Genomic DNA, 20,249 nt, shown 5'->3' with positions numbered 1-20,249 from the left:
TCCTATAGAAACACATACTCTTACTGATGAAATAGAACATTGAGTGAACCACAATATTTATAGATGAGCAATTAATATTTCAACAAACGAAGAGACGTATAATCACTCAATCATTAATATTTTAACAAGCAAGAGACACATAACCACTCAACCATTAATATTTCAACAAACAAAGAAACGCATAACTACTCCACCACTAATATCTTGGACGTTTAAAAAGTTGTAAGACATCAACAATGCATAATTAAGCAAGTGTGATTATTATGTCATCTTCAACATCGCCTCCTTAAGTATGTGTTGTTACATATATTAACATCAACTTTGTTTTCTATCAAATGCGCTGTTAAACATAAATCATTCAAGACAGCGCTAACATTATTGATGTTCAACCGCGCTTTGTCAAGAATGTGATGTTGAAGTTACACAAATTAATTGAGAAGAAGAAAAAAAATAAATTTAATAGTTAAAATAATTTTGATATACAAAAAAAAAATGAAATAACAATGACTTGACAATCGAGATTAAAATAAAATGCACGAGTCAAACTTTTTCACTTTTAGTAGGTTAATAATATCATTATGTAAGAACCAATTTTACTAACCCTTAAAATTTAAAAGTTAATTAGGATGAAAAAATAGTTTATTATTTGCGAAAGATAGAAGATTTAATGATTTTTTAATGGAATTTTCCATTTCATTTCCTCTCCCCATTTCATCATATCAATTATTTTTTCCTATCCATAATACAGATGCTAAATATAGTTGATAATTATATTAAATTTCGAAAACAAGGGAACAATTTTTTTCTTTCTAAAATATACATTTAGAAAGAAAAAGATAAAATAGCATGTAAAAATATTAACTTGTACAAACATAAGTTAATATATAAATGCTCTGCTGGATAATTTTCATCTTCCCTTCCCCATAAAAAAATTGCTTATAAAAATATATAGAATACCAAAAGAACATAGGTTAATAGAAAAAAAATGCTTTAGATAATTAATAGTTTAAGTAATTTTCTATCCAAAAAAATATTTTAAGTAATTATGAAAAAGAGTGAATATAAAAAATAGAATATAATTATTAAAAAGATCATCAAACCAAAAGTTAAAAAAACTACAATGTTAAATCCACACTAAAATAGACGACACGACCAGTAAATGAATAAAAAGTAAAAGGAACACTAGAATATTTGATGATATCGGTGCACGCACAAAAATTTGAAATATTCATCCACGTATCCCCTTCCTTTCCCTAATTTTTCCTGAAGTGTTAAATTACTTATGCTCCCTCATGCCTTCATGAGACAAAAAGAACTAATAGCTTTCCTTATTTATACGTTTTAATGCATTGGTTATACTTTCGTAATTTATTATTTTTTTATCGGCAAAATAAAATCATATTAAAATAATTACAAAAGTTACAAAATAAAATAAAATAAAGGAAGATAAGAACCGATTATAAATCAATATTGAGAAAAGAGGTTGAATTAGAAATCTAGCCTGAATAAGAAAAAGAATTAGTTACATGTTCTATGAATTTTGCAATATATCTCTCTTAATTTATTTGTGTCCTGAGATTTGCCATTTTTTATTTGCTTTTCCTGCCTCCAATTAAAAAAAACAACCCCTCAAATGTGATTTAAAGACAATTATATGAGAAAATGGAAGTGCTAATAAAAAGAATAAATTATATTATTCACGACTCTGTATAGTATGAAAAGCAGTGTTGTTACACCATATTCAAAATGAACTTATACAAAGGTCTCTCCCCTCAAATAATCTTCATATCATGAAACATTTGTTCTAATAATTTCTCTGCGTTTGACAATAAATAGAAAGAATAACAATATCAATCAATGACCCTCTCTCACATTGACATAATATCACTTGGTGAAGCCAAGGGCAAAAGGAACATCAGTAGCTTTCAACCAATCCTCAGCTTTGCTAGCAGGTCCAGCTGCAAGAAATTGTCCAGCAGTGTATTTAGCTGCTTCTTGGGGACTAATTCTTGTATGCAAAGTGTTCCACCTAACTCTTCCAGCAACATTGGAACCAGGTCCAGTGTTGGCATACTCAACAAAGTACAAGGTACCAGTGAATCCTCCTGGTGCACCTTCCCATTCTTTCCATCCATCTGGGTGAATAAACCCACCAATATTTGATTCCATAATAACTGCTGTGGAATAAGCCTTCCATGGCCTACCGAAGTATGATGGGTTTTGAGATGGAACAAGACCAGCCTCAGCAACAATTTCACAACCCTGGAGCACAATTCCTGAATTCATGGTTCTATGTTCTGTGCCATCTGCGGTGATTGTGTTGAATTGACTTGCTTTGGGCTTTCTGGCAATGATTCTTGAGTTTTGGATCAAGGTGGCTGATGTACCAAAGATGAAGTCGATAGTGCCAGAGATCTCACAGTTACGGTAGAATTGACGATTGGTTTGGACATACAAACTATCTTGATAACCAACAATGTGGCAATCGAAGAAGGCTGACATATCTCCTTGGTTTCTGAGTGCAACAGCTTGATGTCCTTCTATACCAGCAGTGTTCTCGAATGTAATTCCCTTTGCAATGAATCCAGGTGCAGTGTTGGCTACAAAAGAAGCATCAAACATTATGTTATTCAATTGAATTTCATATATATAATATACCCTTGTTGAGTAATAAAAAAAATGGGAATTAATTATGTGAAAGATCTTACCAAATGTGGCAGTCATCATGGTTTTGATACCAGCAAGAGCAAAGTTCTTTCTACCAGTGATAATGGTCTTATAAGGGCCATCACCAACCATAAGGATATTTGCTGCATACTTGGGAACAGTGATGTACTCATCATACACCCCAGCCTTAACAAAGATAACATATCTCCCTTGCAAGCCCTTAGGGTAAGCATCAATGGCTTCCTTAACGGTTCTAAATTGGCCACTGCCATCCTTGGCCACCACAATGGTTCTTGCAGCTGGTCCTGAAGCAGCAGCAATACCGGCACCTGCAGCCACACCGACGGCAGCTCCAGCAGCTGCTCCGGCAGCAGCTCCAGCAGCAGCTCCAGCAGCAGCCTTACCCTTACCTTTACCTTTACCTTTACCCTTGCCCTTATTTTTGCCACCAAAATTTTTCTTACCACCCTTCTTTCCAACCTTAGCCAAGAGCTTGCGATCGGAGGCGGACAACCACGTGGGGAGTCCTTCTTCGTCGATCTCCTCTGCGCCGAGAAGGCGGCGAGATGCAGGTTTCAAATCCAACTGCAACCCGAATTCTTGAAGGATGTTTGACAAATCAGCCACAATGTCAAGGGCAACACCAGTGATTTGACCTATATGGTCCAAACTGTCAGTTTTGTATAGTTCCTTAACTGCTTTCTCACCCTCATTGCCATCATCAAACCCTTCCAAGCAAGCTTGTTTGTATGAGATAACAGAAGTCAACCAATTTCTGAAATCAGCAGTTTGGTCATGCACTTGTTTAACGTTATTTCCACCAACCAAGTCAGTTGAGAGCTGAAGGCTTTCCAATGCGGATTGCAACAAGTCCTTGCAATCATCAAGGGCCATTTTGATACCTAAAAGAGTTCACACAATGAATAATTTTATACTGCTTAACTAATATATAATACACACCAACATTAAGAAAATCTTGTTAATTATAAGAAACATTTTATTTATTTATATATATAAATAACAAGATATGTTAACACTACTCCTATTGTACCTTCGCCTTTGTTTCCATGTTCCACTACAAGCCTGTCGCTCATGTTGAAGGCCTTGATGACACTCTCTGTGCTTGCTTTCAAAACCGCTGCTACATATTCTTTAGGGTCTGAGGTTTCCTTCACGGTGCCTAGGGTTTGAACACAAAGGTCTTTTTGTTCTGCACTATGGCAAATCTTCTCAGCAGCCTTCACATTTGATTTAAGATCAGTGTTTGTGGTGCTATTATTGTGGTTGATGACAACCGCACCAATCACAACACCTACCACAAGGATGAGAGAAACAGCAGAGACAATTATTTTTCCTTTCATTTTTGAAGTTTTTTTGTTATTTGCTTTTTTATCTTATTTTCTTCTCTCACAATGAGTTGATCACCGAGATCAAGGTCGGAGAGAAGAAAATGTAAGGAAGATAAATTTCCTCCCCTTTGAAGATTGCTGGGGAGGTTATTGGTGATGGGGAGTGAGTAACTCAATGCTAGAAGTGGGTTTTTATAGAGGGTATGTACAAGGCTATTCAATCATGAACAAACAAAAAGTACATGTGTTTTGTTCATAAGCCACATAATTGTCGCTCTCTCCTGAATTTGAGGAATGGGTTAAGACTTAAAGACATTTTTTCTTGAAATAGCATGTTAATTTTATGGTAGAATCACTCTTTTCTAAAATAAGGGTAATATGCATTTTTAGCTGCAACGTGTTCGTTGTTGAGAAAATTGATAGCCATTGTGATGTTCAAAAATAGTTTCATGAGACCATTTCCACGTTCTCTGACATTCCTTCAAGTTGAGGTTGTCCTGTTCTTCTGGATAACACCATGGGGTTATTTTTAGTGTGTTTGAATAGCTTTCTATCATTCATAGAAAGGGATTATTAGTGCATGATCGACAAGATTTGGATTTATTTAGACCATTCATATCGAAAAGCCTCCTTGGATCATAATAATAATCCAAGATTTGTTATGATGTATTATCCAAAATTTGTTATGATGTATTATTGATGCCATTTTTGTAATGAACCAAAAAATAATTAATAAATATTGATTATATTTTATACTATTTAGATGTATGTTCACAATATACCATATTTTATTTGACTTAATTGTAATCGTTAAATTTTTTGTTTAAGAAATTATATTTACCACTCTTAAAAAAGGATAGTCGCCCTAAAATATGAAAAAATAGTTTGTATAATTTTATTAAAACTCAGATGTATCAATATAATTTACTCTACCTTTTTTTATGGGAAGACCGAAGACCTTATAGAATAGAAATCCCCCTACCGAACACATCCTCAACCAAAAAGAAAAGCAAGGGAGAAAGATGATCCCCTATCTAACCCATCTCTTGAAACTGAAGAAACCCACATTCTGACTATTCACATTGATTGAAAGCTTTGCTGAGTGGAGGATCACCCTTATCCAGTTGAAGAATTTTTCATTGAACCCAAAAGCCTTTAAAGTGTCAAGCAAGAAACTCCAATCCAGAGTATCAAAGGCTTTTTTAATGTCTAGTTTGATAGCTAGATTCCCCCCAAAGGTTTTATAGTCCAACAAGTTGATTGTCTTTGAAGCTAAGCAGATGTAATCATATATGTGTCTGTCCTTTATGAAGGCTCTCTGCTGGTAGGAGACAATTTTTGGAGCTAAAACAACAAGTCTATCAGCCAACACTTTACTGATGATCTTGAACTTGAAGTTAGCTAGAGCAATTGGTCTGAATTTCTCAATCTTGTCAACCCCTGGATACTTAGGAATTAAAACAGTAGTGTTTGAGTTGAGATCAGGCATCAACCAACTTTGGGAAAAGAATTGAGACACAACCTTGCATACATCATGACCCCTAGTCATGTAGTCAATTGTTATATGTTGATGACATCCTCATCTTCTATAAAGGAAACAAAAGATGTATCTTAGCCTTGAAAGAGCTCATTCTTGATTATCGGAGTGCCTCTGGTCAGTAGATGAACCTCAACAAATGCAAATTATATTCTAATGCTAATGTTAGGAAAATCTCTTCCTTAGATGCTTCTCTTGGTTTTGAGGTTGGTTCTTTGTCTGTTAATTATCTATGGGTTCCTTTGTTTAAAGGGAAGCCTAGAAGAGTGCATCTTCAGCCCATTGCAGACAAAATCACAAATAAACTTGCTTCTTAGAAGGGCTCTTGTCTCTCTCTTATGGGCAGAGTTGAGTTGGCGAGATCTGTGATCCAGAGCATATTGGCCTATAGTTTCCATATCTACTCCTGGCCAGTTACTCTAATCATATCCTTGGACAGTCAACTTAGGAATTTTATTTGGGTTGGACATATTAAAATCAGGAAGCTAGTCAGTGTGGCATGACACAAGGTTTGCACTCATACCAAATATGGGGGTTTGGGGCTGAGATCAATCATCTAGATGAATCCTGCTGCTCTGCTAAAATTGACTTGGGAGATGTTGTCCTCCAACCATGAATGGGTTGCCTTCTATAGGTCTCGGTTTGGTCAGGGTGTTACTTATAGCCAAAGGTATTTCAAGTCTTCTAACTGGACTGGTATCAAAGCTAATTGGCACTCTGTGATTTCTAAGACTATGTGACTGGTAGGGGATGGAGCTAAAGTTAGTTTATGGAAGGATAACTGGCTAGGGGTTCCTTTGGTTGAGGTCATGAATATCCCTATGGAGTTTCACTCTTCTCTAACAGCCAATGTTGTTGACTTTATTAACCTATCTCAATGGAGTATGCCTACTCCTATAGTGGATTTGTTCCCTCGGGTTGCTGTGGACATCATTAATGTTAACATTTCCTCTACTCAGGACCAATTGGTTTGGAAAGATTCAAGAGATGGGAACCTAACCCTTAAGGAAGCATTTTCTAGCGTTGTGCCTGTTTCTCCTTTGGATTGGTTCAATTTGATATGGTCTGACTCAATTCCTCCATCTAAGTCTTTTACTACTTGGAGACTCCTTCTTAGTAAAATGTCAATTGATGATAATTTGCAGCATAGGGGTTGTCAACTTGCTTCTATGTGTAGTTTGTGTAACAAGTATCCTGAATCTGCAGAGCACTTATTCTTGAATTGCACGATGGCCTCTTCTCTCTGGAACTGGTTAGGCTCCATTCTTGGCTTGACCTTTAACTTATCTTCCATTCAGACTATTCTTTCGGTGTGCAAGTTGTAGTGGAGCCCTAAGTGAGGGGTGTGTTATCTGCGAAAATCATCCACACCATAAATACAATCTGATTTAGTAGGAACAAGACAGGTTTCATGACAAGAAGCTCACTTTGCTTCAAGCAAAGTCTAAGCTTAAAATGGCCACCTCCCTGTCTAGGAACAATTCTAGGATGATGGCCAATCCCTCCATGCAGAATTTTATCATCCTCAAGAATTTTGGCTTTGAGATTAATTATAGTAAAGCTTCTGCCATCACTAAAGTAATATGGCTCTATCTAGAAAAAGGATGGAACAAAATTAATACGGATGGGGCTGCTCATGGTGCTCCTGGTCATGCAGGAGGAGGTGGCATATATAGAGATGGGACTGGTGCTTTCAAGGGTTGTTTTGCTGATTATTTCAAAATTCATGACTCTTTGTTTGCTGAATTAAACGTTGCCATCATGGCCATAGAGCTTGCTCATAAAAAAGGTTGGCGGTCGCTCTAGTTGGAGTGTGACTCAGCTTTGGTTGTGGACATTTTTAATGGCAAGGGGTTAGTCCCTTGGAAGTTAAAGACAAGGTGGAATTCTTGTAAGGATATAATCCACTCCATGAACTTTAGGGCCTCTCACACATTTAGAAAAGGTAATCATTGTGTGGATAAATTGGCATCAAATGGAGTCACTAATAGGGGCTTTACTTGGTGGGATGTAATTTCTCATTTCATATTGGAGGATTTTTTCGTTAATAGGATAGGCTTTCCTAACTATAGGTTCAGGAATTGTTAACTTCTTTTCTCTTGTTATCTTTTCCTATTTAATATAGTGTGGTGCAGTTGCATCTTGACTTTAAAAAAAACTTATAGAATAGAGAGAAAAATAATAAAGAATGGATGGGTCTGTTATGAGCAATTTTATTGTGGATTCCATGTGGAGAAGATAATACTACGCTAAGTTTATGACATATGACAATGAGTCAAAATTCTCTCCATTAATAGAAACACAAATGCATAAAAAAATAAAGAAAAACACAATTTTCATTAACATATCTACCTTTTTAGTTATAATAAAATTATCTTATTATCATTAAAATCAAAGGAAAATACATGTTCTTGTCTCTCCATTAATGAAGAGAATATTTGGTTTATGACAATTGGGTTTTTAACTACTAAGATTTTAAAATGCAACAAAGAATTGAGTACACAAGATTTAAGTGGAAAAATTCTCTCAATTTTAGAAATAAAAGGCTAAAGACGATCATGAATAAAGTTCTATTATGTATAAAATGGAGTACGTTAAATCCTTATATAAAAATGAGGATAAAGAGTAATATTTATATATTTGAAGTAATATAAAAATTCTCACCAAAATACATACTGATTATTTATGTATTTGAAGTATGCTGTGTTTTAATGGTGTGGCCTGTGCCACTTCATGTAAAGCGACAATTCTTGAAAAAAAGTTGATCTTGGGACTTGTGAGTGGTAAAAAGTGTGGATAAGGATTCTCTGTCCTAAAAAAGTCTATCTCTAACCAATAATATTTATCAAAATAATATAAAATATTAATTTATATTTTTTATAAAAATAAATTCTAATAAAATAACTCATTTTAATTGGTTTGGTGTACCATTGAGCATTGAGGATACGAATGAATACAAGTTGGGTGCATGAAGAAAATGTGACTTGGGAATATACATTACATATCTTAAATTATGTCTCGCTTCATATTCTAAGTCAATTAGAATGCTTTATTTTATTGTTTTTTGCTTTTAAAAATTTTATTTTATTCAAATATTAATATATGATTAGTTTGGGATAAAAAATGAAACATCATTGAAACAAATGATCATCGTCATTGACTTGCAATTATATAACTCCATGAAGAAAAGGTGACTTGCAATTATAGAACTAGTTGGACACATAATTGTAGGGTGCCTAGGTGCAATATATTGAAGATCAGAGTCACATATATATCTCAACAATTAAATCATCATTTATTTTATCGCAATTAAACAAATTAAGTGAATATTTTATCCGATGAGTTATATCGTTGTGTAACACTTTAGATTATCTTAAAAATATCATAAATATATAAGTTAAGAAATACAAAAAAAATCAACATTAAAAAATCTAAGTTTAACGTTTTTGTGTATATTGTATTAAAAAATAAAGTTCTATAAACAAAATTTTCGCATTTTAACTTTATAAATCAATGATCTTAGGAAAGTGGTGAACATTCCCCAACTTTTCTTTTCTATAAAAATAGAATGTGTCCAACATAAGTTTAATATAAAAATAGAAGTCATCCTATAAATTCATAGGATCCAAATAACGTTTTCACCATTCATAGAAGCAACTTGACAAAACCATTCATCTTCTTATCTTTAAAATGGGTCCTTCATGTGATTTCACTGTGAGTCTAATCAATGAAGAAGTGGTAACGTCGGTGCTGCCAATGCAAGAGCGGTGGCTACCACTCTCAAACCTTGATCTGCTTCTTCCTCCGTTGAATGTTGGGGTCTTTTTTTGCTACAAGAATTGCACAAAAACGAACTTTGGATCCATGGTGAGGTCTCTGAAAAAGGGTTTAGCACAGGCTTTGGTGTCATACTATGCCCTTGCAGGTGAAGTGGTTGTCAACAGTATAGGTGAACCTGAACTGCTTTGTAATAATCGTGGGGTTAATTTTGTTGAAGCTGTAGCAGACATTGAACTACAGTGCCTCAACTTTTACAACCCTGATCATACATTTCAAGGGAAGCTTGTTCCAGAGAAGAAGCATGGTGTCCTTGCTGTTCAGGTACCTCAAAATCAAAACTATTTTTTTTTCTTCTGCAACCAACAACTTCACAATCTTCTCTTTTGATAAAATTATGCACTCCTCGAGCATATTATCTTATAATGATGTACTCTTTAGGGGAAAAATCGAGTTATATTCATAACATAGATTTAATTTAGATTAGATTTCAGTTATAGTTTTCTAATAATGTGATTGTTAAGTCATTCTCATTTACACAGAATTCATCATTCTTACCGTAACATGTAATAGAGTCGGCACCTCTTCTTCTTTTTATAATATTTTTGCTTATAAAAAAATAGATGCACGTGAAAACAAATATGGATTCTGGATTTGAATTTTTATGTTGGATGAATCTATATTTTCACTGAGAGCAAATATGTTATGTTATAGTGTGTTCCACTCATATATTATTTAGTTTTGATTGGTCAAGAAAAATAAATGATGAGTTAAATTATTATTTTTTGTATTAATAATGGTATTCCTTTATTATTATTTAATTATTTTTGGGTTTGTGACTCTCCTTTTTCAAGTCGTTTACAAGAATCGAATAATACATTTTAGTCATTCTAATAGAGTTTTACATCATTGGATCAATAACTTCTTCACAAGTTAAACATATGCTAACATGGATTAGCTTCTAATAATATTAATGGTATTTTTATTCAAAATACTAAATTTATAATACAATTTCTTTATAAAGTTTTGCTTTAATTTTTAAGGGATTTCAAATTATAGCAACCAAAACAAAAGAAGGTACTACTCAAAAGTATCCATTTTAATCAAAGCTTTATATTTTCAAAGAAGTTGTGTCTTGTTTTTAGGTTCTCTAATCGCTTATAGATGTGTTTATAAATTATCCATTAACGAATTCCTCTCACTAACTAAGGTAATCGAAATCATAACCTTGTAGGCTATGTGTTAAATTCTGAATAGGTAGACTAATTTTTTATGTTTATTATCTCAAATTCTATCCCGTGGCAGTGAAAATATGTTGAGTTAATTAAAAAATTTAAATATTTATTATTATTGTTATTATTTTTTTTATCTATTTATGGGAAAATATAATTGAGATAACACATCTTAGTTTCATTAGCTATGTATTATTAAGATAGCTGATTTACCTAAAATATTTGGTGTTGTAGCCTGATTATTTCAATGAGTAATTCGGTGATGATATATAACTTGTTACATTAACAATATGCGAAAGTTGATTTTTAACGGAAATTAACTTGATTAACGATTGTTGTAATTAATTAAATCTTTATTTGAACAGTCAAATTATGATAATTTAAGTTGTTATTTGTTTGTTTATATTGGTTTTTTAATATAAGTGCAAAGACAGGAGATAAAAATTCAGATTAATAAAAACATATTATAATAATTTTAAGTTGTTATTTGTTTGTCTATACTATTTTTTTATATTGTCATTATATTATGCAATATTCATTTTCAATCATCGTTAATAAAAGTAATATAAATGAATAAAACACTACTTATATATAAATATTTATATTATCAATACTTATATATTACATTCATAATAAAAATGGTTAAATTTTAATTTTTGGCATAACAATATAGTTGAATCTATCCTTGTGCAGGCAACGTGGCTCAAGTGTGGTGGGGTAGTAGTTGCATGCACATTTGATCATCGCATAGCTGATGCCTACTCAGCAAATATGTTCCTCGTATCATGGGCCGAGATGGCCCGGCCCATCAAGCCCGCATCAACGCTTAACTCTCCGCCATGTTTCCGTCGTTCCCTTCTCAGCCCTCGCCGTCGTTCCATCCACCCTTCCATCGACAACATGTACATCCCCATCTCCAACATCTCTCCTCCTCCTTCAATCACCACCGACGCCACCGTTATCCTCAGCCGCATATACTATGTCATGGCAGAGGATCTCCACTTCATGCAGTCGCTTGCCACCAATAACGGCACTGCTAAACGCACAAAGCTCGAGTCTTTCTCCGCGTTCTTGTGGAAGATGGTTGCTCGTGCAGCTTCAATAGAAAAAAACGGCAAAAGGGTCATCGCTAAAATGGGTATTGTGGTTGATGGAAGGAAGTGTCTTAGTCTTAGCAATTGTGGTGATAATAAAGGGAAAAACGAACTGATGGGTTGTTATTTTGGGAACGTGCTTTCCATTCCATTTGGCGAGAAACCGGTGGATGAGCTGGTAGAGAAGCCGTTATGGTGGGTGGCGGATGAGGTTCATGAGTTCTTGGCAACGGCGGCGACGGAGGAGCACTTCTTAGGGCTTATTGACTGGGTGGAAGCACACCGGCCAGTCCCTGGTTTGGCGCGAATTTATTGTGGTGGAAGCGATGAGGGACCAACTTTTGTGGTTTCTTCCGGACAAAGGTTCCCACAGGAGAAAGTGGATTTTGGTTGGGGTAAGGCTGTTTTTGGATCGTACCATTTTCCATGGGATGGAGAAGCTGGTTATGTGATGCCAATGCCGAGTCCTGTTCGGAATGGTGATTGGGTTGTATACATGCACCTTGAGGAGGGATTGTTGGAGATAATAGAGTGTGAGGCTGCTCATGTATTTAAGCCCTTAACTTGGGATTACCTAACTAAGTGGGATGGGGATCACCTGTCCCAACTTGGTGTCCCTAATCCTGTCCCGGTCAATTAAATTCTGCCATATTATTTAAAAAATCCATCTCATTTTTTCACTAAAAAATATTTGTTATTCTCATGTGATTTACTAGAAGATAATCCAAAATCACAAAAGAATGTGTATGTTTAGATCATCGTTAGTTCTATACCAAAAAAATTGTCTGATTAGTCATTGTAACCAAACACACTACTATATATTGGATAGCAAATTAGGGATCATATCTACTTATTTATATTTCATTTTAATTTTAAGTCAATTAAAAAGTTTAATTCAATTAAAAATAATGGTTAAAAACATGAGGACAAATTTTTTTGAGACGGAAGATCTTTATTATCTTATTGGTAAAGCATGTAGTTGTTGTTTTGAGAAAGAAAAAAAAAAACCGTTTAACTAATTGTTGAAAAACATGGATATGGTAATTTTAGGATTTAGTTTAAACGGTCTTAATAACCTGAGACAAGTGCATTTGTTGAGGATTGAAGAAAAATATATACTCTTAATAACTAAATAATAATTAAGTATTAAGAAAGAAATTTTATTTGGAATACAAAATGTTGAAGATGTATAGTTTTTAATTCTTATTATAGTTTGGAATATCTTAAATTTTATAATTAAAATAAAAAAATAGACCATTTGATGCAAACAAGAATTCAAAAATGACAACAAAAAAAAAGGAGAGACAAGTGCATATTTCTCTTTTTATTTTTAATGACAAAAATGTAATAATTTTATTGTAATCAAATAGATAGATATATCATTTGAAGTTATATTTCCATTTGTTTTTTTTGAAGTATTTGTCTCTTCATTAATAAAAAGAATAACTCATTCTAAAACAAAATTCTCTCCATTGTTACTAGAGAGAGAATATCTCTTTTTCTTTTAATTACAAAAGATAAAAATATAATCTCATCATAAATACAAATATAAATGAAATAAATTCATCACACTTTACTTTTTCTTTGATTTTTCCTAGGAGTCCTAGTAGGAGAAATATGTGCAAGTGAACATAAAATGCATGCTATGCTTGCTTAAATATATGGCTAAGTGGAATGGATGGTGGGCATAGCTCAATATTACCAATGCAATCTTAGCAAGACATGTTTGACACACTGATAATGTGTATTGTGAACTTTTCTATTCATACATCATTGTCCATAATGTTTGTATTGTGAACTTCTCTATTCATACATCATTTTCCATGAGGACGATGTAGGGAAAAGCTTCAGCTGTCAAAAAAGTGCAACTACCAGAGACGATACAAAGCGCTTGTAAAAGATATATGTTGCTTCACAGCAATGAGGATTCGGAGTAGGGTATGTGACATATATTAAAAATTTAAATAACAAAAATCATACATAGTTCTATATCTATACTATTAATAAAGGGAAAACACAAAATAACCACTCATCATAGTGTAATTTGTGTTTTCCTATTTTCCCATCAATATCTTTTTATTTCTACCAAAAAACCATATAATATTATTTTCTTATTTTATTCTTATTATCTTCTTATTTTAAAAGTGTATTTAAAAAATTGAATATTAGACCAATTGAATAAATTCAACCGTAAATTTAGCGCAAAAAATTATATTTGAATTTATAAAATACAAACTATACATTACAAACGATAGAAAAGCGGGTTGACATGCACGACACGCTAGTAGTATATAAAAGCAAAACATGTTTTAACTACCACTATGCATTAATTTTCAATTTCTTATTTTGCTCTTAACAATTTTTAATTTCTAAAAAAAATCATATAAATGTAACTATCATTAACAAAACAATCATTTATATCACTTTAAATTGGATATTACCATAAATATAAAAAATTATAACATAAAATACATATTCAATACAAAAAACATTCTAATTCTCTATAAAAAAATGAAAATCACCAAAATTTAAATATAACTATTCAAATAAATTACACGCTCCATATAAATTAATGTCAGAGTTGTTAAACATTTATTGCTCAATACAAGGCAATAATGAGTCGTTTATCCATATATATCTCATTCAACCATGCAACCTATTTTTCGTAATATTCATAGCTGGAAACTATCTTTCTGTAGTTATTGTTGCAACATCTAAAATCATTGCAAACAAAATAAAATATAATAGAAACAAAGCATAATAGAAATAATGAAATTATAAATTATAAAGATTTAAAGAGTGAATAGAAACAATGAAGCAAATAAAGAATAAAAGAAACGAAACATTGTTTGAAAGAAATAAATAGAAACACTGAAATAAAAATAGTGTTAAATATATATCTAAACAATAAGATGAAAATTTAATGAAACAAACGAATAACAAAGGAAATAGCTTTATTCAAATGCAACAAATAGAAATAATAAAATTGAAACAATGAAATGGAAACAATGTTAAGATAATAGAAAAAATGAAATACAAAATAAAAACAATGAAATAGAAAATGCTAAAGAGCTATATAAACAATCAATTAGCTAAGAAATAAAACAATATTTGAAGACAATACTTAGTTTCTAGCTAATATTCTTGTATGTAGGTAATATATAATTTTCTTTAAAAAATCATAAAATAATGTATACTTTTAAGTATTACAAAATAGAACATAATATTAATGCATTGTCAGTGTAAAGATTTTTGCACATGCATCATCTGTCATTTATTTCAATTACTTTTTTCCGAAGAAAAATGATGATTAAAAGAATGGTGTATGGTATGCTGACAATATATAAAACTCTTACACTATTAATATATATATTTTTTTCCTTTACAAAATACATAATTTAAAAAAAATCAGGGTATTCTTTATTTGCACACCCTCACCACCACATGACACAGTCAGTCCCTGCTTCAAAGTGAAAACTTCGACTCAGAAGCATGTATGTACCTAAAACGGAGCTACCTAACTCTCTGCAACTAACTAGACAGATTTGTGTACACAAAATTATATCAGAAATTCCCAACTTGGTGTTAATTGCTTCAAAGTTCGTTTGATTGCTTCAAAGCCAACAGCATAAGAATGCGAGGAGCATCCACTCAATCCTCAACTTCTTTTTGGCTCCTTAACCATTGTCCTTGCATTGTTTTTAGAACAATGTTTAACAAAACCCTTATTTACTTATTTACATTTTTTTAAATGATTTGATTTAATTTAGATTCCTTCTCATTTCTATATTAAGAAAGTAATCCACTGAAATTTAATGTGTCCTTCGTAAACTCATAGTGTGCAATAAGTATCTTTCTTAAATTAAGCAAAGGATGAATTTGATGATCGAGTTTGCATCCGAGTGGATTATCCCTGGATCTCGTCCTCGACTTGAATAATTGAATCCAACTTCAGAAAAACAAACAACGAACGAGACAACAGCTTCAACATGGAGTAGGGAAACAATAATTTCTTTTCTTTTCTTTTTTCATTTCCAAACCAATGGAATTGAAATAATTTGTTATTATACAACTCCCATCTTGATAAAAAAAGAATTTTAATAAAAAATAAACAAAAGAATTAATCTAGAAAGAACAGGCCTTTGTCATGATAAATGTTTGCAATAAAGAAATAGTCCAACGGCATGTTCTTTGTAAAGATGGCAATCCTTCCGACAGTAAGGGATAGAGAGGAAAGATAACAGAGAAAAGAAGTAAAAGAACAGAAGTAGCAAGGAAACCTCAAAGAACCTCATTGATTATGAACAAAATGAATGCAGTGTAAGCAATGGGCCATAAAGCCATGTTCTAGCAATTTTACCACAAGCTTCTTAAGCAGTGTCTCTTATATTTCGGAAGCAAACTTATGCACATACTCACAGACATAGAGAGAAAGAAATACAGAGAGAGAGATTAACTTGGTGTTTCACCAGCAGGTCCAGGTCGTGCAGTCAACAAAGGTTGAAGAGCTTTGACTACAATGCTCATGTTTGGTCTAAAATCAGCTTCATATTGCACACACAATGCAGCAACAGCAGCCATCTGTAATAACCCATGCATCATGCTGTTATAATCAAAATATTGTTTCTTAATTATGTAAATATTTTATCATGAAGAGCAGTGGTGGATCCTATAAAGGTCCCATAAAAAATGTATGTATTATTATCTACAATAAAGTATTTGTATATTCTCCTCTGTTGCAATTCATAGCTCTAATGATTCTAAACTAGCTAGTTCTAGAACTGAAAACATAAACTAGAGAGAGAGAGAGACTCTTTCAATTGCTTAATAGATTTCCCCCCTACTATAACCGAGAACATCAACTATAGAAAGAGACACTGTCCTTTCAATTGCTTAACCGAATTTCCCCCTGATCGAAATTATATAAAGGTTTTAGATTCAAACTTTGGTCTCCTGAATAGCATTTACTACCTAGACAAAATATAAGAATGCGGCAGCTATCTCTAGTAAGCTGCTTTTGCATAGTTTTCCAATTCATAAGCATATATTTCAATTAAATAAAACCTGTAAAACACTTCCATAAACAGTCCACAGCACCTTAGCTAGAAAATAGTGTAGTCAAATAAAAAAATATGAAGAACAATATACTAAAAGAGAGTACCTTAGCAACAGCTTTGGGTGGGTATTCTCCTCCTAGTCTTGTATCAACACACTGCCTGACTTTGTCCTCACTGAGTCTTGGTGTAGCCTGAAAAACATGTCAGATTATCAATTGTCCTGATCAGCTAGCTACACTATACTCTAAATTTTCATGAAAAGAGGGCAGCAGATCTCAATAGAAGTGTGGATTATGTTTTATTTTTTTGGGAGAGAGGAGGTGAAAAGATATAGCTTAAATTAGTACCCAAGTAACCAGACTCTGCTGTCCACGTGGTAGTGTGTGATCAACAGGTTTCCTTCCAGTCAAAAGTTCCAGAAGAACAACACCAAAACTGTACACATCACTCTTTGCATTCAATTGTCCAGTCATTGCATATCTGCATCCACAAGGTTAAACAGGTCATTGTCTAGCAGTTGAAGATGGGAATGGGACACTAAGTATAACAACAAATTTATATGTCCAAATTGATAGAGTTAACTTAGATACAGAAACACAAGATAAAAGTATGGGAATTGGTAATGCTTGTTTAGTCAACTATGGCAGAAAGGAAATTTCATATGGCTGTTCCGATAATTCTTCAGCATTTATACACAAAATCACGGGGCCAATGACATCGATAGGGGTAAAATGCATGTGATTTGATTTGTAACTCCAAAATTTGATATTCATATCTTACTCTGGTGCATGATAACCAAAGGTTCCAAGGACACGAGTGGAATGAAGACGTGCAGCCATGTCAGGAGCCTGATTTGACAAATCAAAATCTGCAATTTTAGCAACATCATCTTCAAAGATTAGTACATTGCTGGACTTGATATCCCGGTGAATAATGTGGGGATCAGCCTTCTCATGCAAATATTCAAGCCCTCTTGCAGCACCTACAGCAATTTTTACTCTCTGTGCCCACGTTAAAACAGGGCCAGGTTGTGCTCCTTTAACACCTTTTCTGCCTACATGTAAAGTGGCAATGATGAGAACATGATTGTAAAATAAACAATGTTAATATCCATTGCCTATAAAGCACCAGAGAGGAGAAAAAATCATGCTAAAATCCACAATATTCTTAGTTCCTCTAACATAAAAAGATTTCAACTCTGCTGTAGACGTTAGTATTTTTCTCGTTCAACCATATACCATGTAAAATATCATGAAGAGATCCATTAGATGCAAACTCATAAGCAAGAATACGGGAGTTTCCATCAACACAGTAACCCAGCAACTGGACAAAATTTTCATGTTTCAGCCTTGATACCATTGAAACCTGAAAGGTAACAAGTATGTGGTTTATGGGGTTTGAACAAGTTCAACGAGATAACAAAAAAAAGTAGTAAGCTGCGGTAGTCACAAAAACCTGTGCTAAAAATTCCTGGTCAGGCTGTTTACTCGAATCTAATTTCTTGATTGCTGCGGCCTGCCCACTTTTAAGAATGCCATAATATACTCTTCCATAGGATCCCTCTCCAATCAAAGAATCTTGCCCAAAGTTATCTGTAACTTCTTTTAGTTCATCCGCTGGTATAGAAGGAACTTCAATGGGCTGGACTTTAACAGTCTGAGCACCCTGCTTTGCAGTTTCAGAAGCATGATAATTCCCGTCATTTCCTGCACGATGGAATCTCATACTAAAATTCATCAGAATAAATTCAGGTTTAGTTCAATTAAGTGTAATAATACATCATATAAACATATAACTGATAATATTCAACCGAGAAGGAAATATCACTCAAAGTGCATGAATGCTTTATAGTTGTAAAACTCCTGTAGCTGATATGAGCCAAATTACCTGCTGCATTTTTCACGACATATGGTCCTCCACTTTCAGCAGCCTTGTTGTACTCATCCTCTTCGCAACAGTTGAAACAACTCATGCTTCCTTCCACTGATATAATTCATAAGCCAATCAGATGATACTTATAACATAGTTCTTTTAAGATTGAATATAAAGTCCAAATAATTTTAACAAACAAGCATTATCACTTCCATGAGATGTTCATTGCTAGAAAATAAATACAACCTGGTAATTATTGCAACATTCAACAACTGAATTGAAACAAAAAATGAAGGAAATAGGGTATTTGTGAGTGTTTTTTCCAATTACATAGAGTCATAGAGTGGTACTATTGACTCAACATAGTTTGATTTTAAACCAGTAACTTAATCATCATTGCATCTGTATGATACAATAACTTGAACACGGACGGTGCAACTACTCATTGATTCAGTGGCTCTTACAATTTTGTAGACATGACGAAAACACACAAGTTATCAAGATGTCCATGTGTCAAATGTTATCAATTATTAAAAAGGAGTTAACAAAATGCCATTGGCAACAAATGTTGGTCCATTTTGTAAGTATCAGCTCATCCTCCACAAAGATGTGAGTTTCAATCCTTTCCGAGACATGACACCTGTCATGAGCTCAGGATCAAACTCACCTAAACTTTTTATTACTATAAAACAACTAAATTATCTAGATTATTTGCATAACCTCATCATCTTGAACAAACAACGAACTATGACCAGTAATAATATCAGTGTTTCCACAATAAAAAAATTATTATAGCTCAATGACGATAAAGTCACGAGTTCAAATCCTATAAACAGTCCTTCTGCTTATGGATAAGACTGTGTACATCTCGCTTCCCAGACTCACTAATACTAAGTAGAGGTCTCGTGCACTGGGCCAACCTTTTTTAAGTTATAAAATCTAAAATAGTAAAGCTAAACGAAAGTGGATCGAGTCCGTTTCCGGTAACCAGAGCAAACTACTACTAAAATCCCAGTCAGGAGACATTGATCAGTCTACGCAAAGAAGTAACTATTATTGTATCATGAAAATAACACAGATAATTTAATGCAAAAAGAAATAACTGACAGTGAAAATTAAGAGTGTTGTGATAGATCGATGAATAGGTGAAATGGAAAAGCAAGATTATACAAATGAGAAGTTAGAGCGGTAGGGAGTGAAGGCGTAGTTGAAGATCTCGGTTCCAAAAGCAGAGAGGAAGTTCTTGACTTGTTTGAACAGGAATCGGAATTATTGATTGTTGTGTATTATTTATTACATGGGTTTATTTTTAGTTCCACTACCGACTAATTCATTATGTAATGGAATAATAATATCCCCGTTGTAATTTATGTTGAAGCAAATATTAAAATATTAATTCTGCAACTTTTTTAGGTGTTTTTCTCTACCTTTACGTGTTGTGCTAGCCTACGCTAGCTACACTTGACTTTGATACACAAAGGATACTAAAAAAAGTTTAATACTAAAATATTATACTATTTATTATTTATTTGTATTAATATTATTAAAAAGATTAATAATTATTAGCATATTAATAATGAACGATATACTAATAATATAAAAAAGTATATTTTTAATGTATAGATAATTTTCTCTTAAAAATATGTATAGTTAAGAAGGATTTT

At 33.1% G+C, this 20,249-nt stretch overlaps 3 protein-coding genes across 3 annotated transcripts; 1 reads left to right on the top strand and 2 right to left on the bottom strand.

Moving 5' to 3' along the window:
• LOC109335000 (pectinesterase-like) lies at positions 1,711 to 4,191 on the bottom strand. Its single transcript, XM_019571020.1, has 3 exons — positions 3,719 to 4,191; positions 2,709 to 3,569; positions 1,711 to 2,600 (listed from the first exon to the last, which is right to left on the bottom strand). Exons 1-3 carry the CDS (start codon positions 4,026 to 4,028, stop codon positions 1,885 to 1,887), a joined length of 1,887 nt encoding a protein of 628 aa, XP_019426565.1. The 5' UTR covers positions 4,029 to 4,191; the 3' UTR covers positions 1,711 to 1,884.
• On the top strand, positions 9,180 to 12,296 carry LOC109335411 (shikimate O-hydroxycinnamoyltransferase-like). The gene is made up of 2 exons (XM_019571546.1): positions 9,180 to 9,654; positions 11,256 to 12,296. Exons 1-2 carry the CDS (start codon positions 9,244 to 9,246, stop codon positions 12,294 to 12,296), a joined length of 1,452 nt encoding a protein of 483 aa, XP_019427091.1. The 5' UTR covers positions 9,180 to 9,243.
• LOC109336473 (pto-interacting protein 1-like) lies at positions 15,913 to 19,886 on the bottom strand. Its single transcript, XM_019573085.1, has 8 exons — positions 19,754 to 19,886; positions 18,601 to 18,696; positions 18,169 to 18,419; positions 17,952 to 18,078; positions 17,494 to 17,767; positions 17,061 to 17,193; positions 16,818 to 16,904; positions 15,913 to 16,237 (listed from the first exon to the last, which is right to left on the bottom strand). The coding sequence occupies exons 2-8, from the start codon at positions 18,683 to 18,685 to the stop codon at positions 16,109 to 16,111; spliced, it is 1,086 nt and encodes a 361-aa protein (XP_019428630.1). The 5' UTR covers positions 18,686 to 18,696; positions 19,754 to 19,886; the 3' UTR covers positions 15,913 to 16,108.

The sequence above is a fragment of the Lupinus angustifolius genome, chromosome LG20 (genome assembly GCF_001865875.1).
Source record: "Lupinus angustifolius cultivar Tanjil chromosome LG20, LupAngTanjil_v1.0, whole genome shotgun sequence".
Lineage (NCBI taxonomy): Eukaryota > Viridiplantae > Streptophyta > Magnoliopsida > Fabales > Fabaceae > Lupinus > Lupinus angustifolius.
The sequence above is the reverse complement of the archived record's forward strand: the minus strand, read 5'-3'. Positions and strand labels throughout refer to the sequence as shown.

Excerpts from the sequence above, each read along its gene's own strand:
- LOC109335000 (XM_019571020.1), bottom strand. The coding sequence starts at position 4,028 with ATGAAAGGAAAAATAATTGTCTCTGCTGTTTCTCTCATCCTTGTGGTA. Across the intron at positions 3,570-3,718 it reads ACATGGAAACAAAGGCGAAG|GTATCAAAATGGCCCTTGAT; the intron begins GTACAATAGGAG and ends GAACTCTTTTAG. Across the intron at positions 2,601-2,708 it reads CATGATGACTGCCACATTTG|CCAACACTGCACCTGGATTC; the intron begins GTAAGATCTTTC and ends CTTCTTTTGTAG.
- LOC109335411 (XM_019571546.1), top strand. The coding sequence starts at position 9,244 with ATGGGTCCTTCATGTGATTTCACTGTGAGTCTAATCAATGAAGAAGTG. Across the intron at positions 9,655-11,255 it reads ATGGTGTCCTTGCTGTTCAG|GCAACGTGGCTCAAGTGTGG; the intron begins GTACCTCAAAAT and ends ATCCTTGTGCAG.
- LOC109336473 (XM_019573085.1), bottom strand. The coding sequence starts at position 18,685 with ATGAGTTGTTTCAACTGTTGCGAAGAGGATGAGTACAACAAGGCTGCT. Across the intron at positions 18,420-18,600 it reads TGTCGTGAAAAATGCAGCAG|GAAATGACGGGAATTATCAT; the intron begins GTAATTTGGCTC and ends TCCATCGTGCAG. Across the intron at positions 16,905-17,060 it reads AGCAGAGTCTGGTTACTTGG|GCTACACCAAGACTCAGTGA; the intron begins GTACTAATTTAA and ends CATGTTTTTCAG.